This window comes from Camellia sinensis, chromosome 12, assembly GCF_055761805.1.
Source record: "Camellia sinensis isolate YWXY chromosome 12, ASM5576180v1, whole genome shotgun sequence".
Classification (NCBI taxonomy): domain Eukaryota; kingdom Viridiplantae; phylum Streptophyta; class Magnoliopsida; order Ericales; family Theaceae; genus Camellia; species Camellia sinensis.
The window spans coordinates 33,171,608-33,174,645 of record NC_138972.1 but is presented as its reverse complement, the minus strand read 5'-3'; the positions used below and the strand labels follow the sequence as shown (position 1 = coordinate 33,174,645).

Here is a 3,038-nt window from a genome sequence, read left to right as displayed (position 1 = left end):
CCTGGCACTAAGGACTTTCAAGACAAGAGTGCAGCTGCATTATAGTCCCCTGGCACTAAGGACTTTCAAGACAAGAGTGCAGTTGCATTATAGTCCCCTGGCACTAAGGACTTTCAAGAAATGTCATCAAAACAAGATAGTGCTTGATATACAAATAGGGATAGTCATTCATGCGAAATCAAATACTTTTCAAAACAAGGCAAAGCAAAGTTTATCGAAACATGATAACATAGCTTTATTAAAAATACCACTCACTTAGTTCTTCAAACGTCGGGGTCGAGACAAGCCAAGTCCTACAACACAGGGTAAGGCCTATTGAATACACTTCCAAACAAGCTTCATATGTATACAAATGATCTCGAAAAAACATACTGGGCACCAACCAGGCCTAGGCCGAGGTTCCACACCTCTTCGCTGAGGTGTGTTCCCGAGGGCCACATTCAAGGAAAAGAGGTCGGGAAAAATCTGGGTTTCCCTCTGCTGATGAACATGAAGAACATAAGCATGAAAAACATGAAAAATATGAATGCTCAATCACAACCTGTTATCACGAAATCTGGGATTTTCATGCTATGAGTTCGAAAACATGGACCTGGGTACCCATACTTGAAGTTCTTGCGGAAACAAACACAAAAACATGATTCTCAATGCAAACTTTCGGATCAAAACAAGACTTTTTCTTCAAGAACATATGAACACTATTTTCTCTTTCTAAAACCAGTTTCAAATTAATGCATGACGTGCAGAACAGGTTCGATCGTGCAATGCAGGCAAATTGTCGCACAACAACTGTGATCATCGTGATAAATGATTGTTTGATGTTATAAAATTATATTTTTTTTTTGATTTATTGACTCAAAATCACATACGATACATCAACCTATTTTTATTTTTATATTATTTGGTGTATTAAGGAAATGAATCATTATCAATATCTTTTTTGCAATTGAGGTTGTTGCAGTTGGTGAGCATTACAAGATTTCCTTTTGTCCTTTTTTACTCCACTAAAATCAGTAACATGTTTGTTTTGTTTATTTTTGTGTCATCAGAAAAATAAGGCTCTTGACAACAAAGGTGGAAAAATGTTGAGCAACAGGGATCAAAATTTACCTGAAGATGTTGTGAATGAGATACTCTCAAGGCTACCCGTGAAATCCCTGTTGCGATTCAAATGTGTCTGTAAGTACTGGTACACTCTAATTAAAAGCCTTGATTTCATTAGCAAGCACTTTAACCAGGAAAACAATAATGTTCGTCTCCTTGTTCATTATTATGTTTCCGATATTGATAGATATGTTATCGCTCTTTTCCCTAATGAAGCACTTGTTGGCATACCGCCTTTACATGAAAATTTTGATCATTTACAGATCCCAGATCCTATACGACATGTTGTTGGCCCCATTGACGGCATATTTTTGGTATACACTTATGGGTATAGTGATGGCAACCATATGGCTCTGTGGAACCTTGCTATGAGAGAGTTTAGACTCTTCCATATACTTGAGCCAATTTTTCCACCGAATTTTCATGCTGTTGTAAATGTAGTTGGATTTGGGTTAGACCCATTGACTAGGGATTACAAGATTATTTGGATTCGCAACTTTGTTGAAAGGATTGGTGATGTATCAAGTGATGACATAGATTATCCTTATTATGTTGTTGCACTATACACTCTAGGTAAATATTTGTGGAGACATTTTTGATCTTCTTACAATACCTACAGAACATTTCATCTATAATTCTTTGTGTGCGACATGCATAAATGGAGCATATTATTGGTTGTGTTTTGTAGGTGATGATAGTAGATATGGGATCCTTTCATTTGATATGAGGCTAGAGGAGTTTAGAGAGATAAAAGTGCCAGCTAATCCTGAACAGAAATTGGGGTCTCTTTCATTGTACAATGATTCTATTGGTTTGTTCTTTTGTCAAACTTATGCGATTTTGGAATGTAGAATTGATATATGGGTGATGGAGGAGGAAGGGCGTTGGATCAAACTAGTAACAATAAAACCCTTTCCAGAAGTTTTACGTCCATGCGGGTTTTAGAAAGAGAAGAGCTTTTGTTTGAAAGTCGAATGAATGAGCTGGTTGTTAGGATCAAACACACCCATAAAATAAATCACACACACAGAGAACACAATATTTACGTAGTTCGGCCCAATACCTACGTCCACGGAGCAGAAATGAAAATTTTCACTAAAACAGAGCAAAAAATACAAAACGGAGGAGGAGGAGTATCTTACTCTCTCTACTCAACTCAGAGCTCTCATACATTTCTCACAACTCTCTTTTTTTTCTGATACAAATCACCCTCTCCCTCTCGTCTCTATTTATACACAGAGAGAGAGAGAGAGAGAGAGATAGAGAGAGGCAAATCCCACCCAAAAATTCTATCTTCTTTAATGGTTAATGGTGAGAATCAACAAAGGCAACAACGTGAGGAGAAGGAAGAGTTTTTCAGATGCCCAGCTCAGACTTTCACTTGTGGTGAAGGTCTTCTTACGCCATTCTTCCTTGACTCTCTCCTCTACATACATGGGGTTAGAGCTAACAATTCTATCCCTCCATACCCACATGCATGACTGACTTCTCACTTGAAGTCCATCCCTGCAATGTCTCCACAAATTTCGAGTTTGTCTCTCGAGACCATCTTTGTAAGCATGTCAGCCAGATTCTTATCTGTGTGGATCTTGACCAATTCCAATAACTGCTTTTCCATCACTTCGCGTATCCAATGATACCAAACATCAATGTGCTTTGTGCGAGAATGGTACATTGAATTCTTGCTCAGGTCTATGGCACTCTAGCTATCACAATGTACCGTGAACTTTTCTTGCTTTAATCCCAACTCTTGGAGAAACCGCTTCAACCACAACATCTCTTTCCTAGCTTCCACTGCGGCAATATATTCTGCCTTGGTTGTGGATAAAGCAATACACTTTTGTAGCTTGGATTGCCAAGACATAGCTCCCTCTGCGAAAGTGAACTGAAATCCTGATGTAGATTTTCTACCATCAAGATCTCCCGCCATATCT

General features: G+C 38.4%; 1 protein-coding gene across 1 annotated transcript; it reads left to right on the top strand.

Annotated features, from left to right (window-relative positions):
* The first annotated feature begins 1,082 nt into the window (after window positions 1–1,082).
* LOC145803487 (F-box/kelch-repeat protein At3g23880-like) lies at window positions 1,083–2,049 on the top strand. Its single transcript, XM_082896768.1, has 2 exons — window positions 1,083–1,677; window positions 1,793–2,049. Exons 1-2 carry the CDS (start codon window positions 1,083–1,085, stop codon window positions 2,047–2,049), a joined length of 852 nt encoding a protein of 283 aa, XP_082752894.1.
* The last annotated feature ends 989 nt before the right edge of the window (window positions 2,050–3,038 follow it).

Coding starts and splice junctions, on each gene's coding strand:
- LOC145803487 (XM_082896768.1), top strand. CDS start 1,083: ATGTTGAGCAACAGGGATCAAAATTTACCTGAAGATGTTGTGAATGAG. Junction 1,678..1,792: donor TGTTGCACTATACACTCTAG/GTAAATATTTGT, acceptor TGTGTTTTGTAG/GTGATGATAGTAGATATGGG.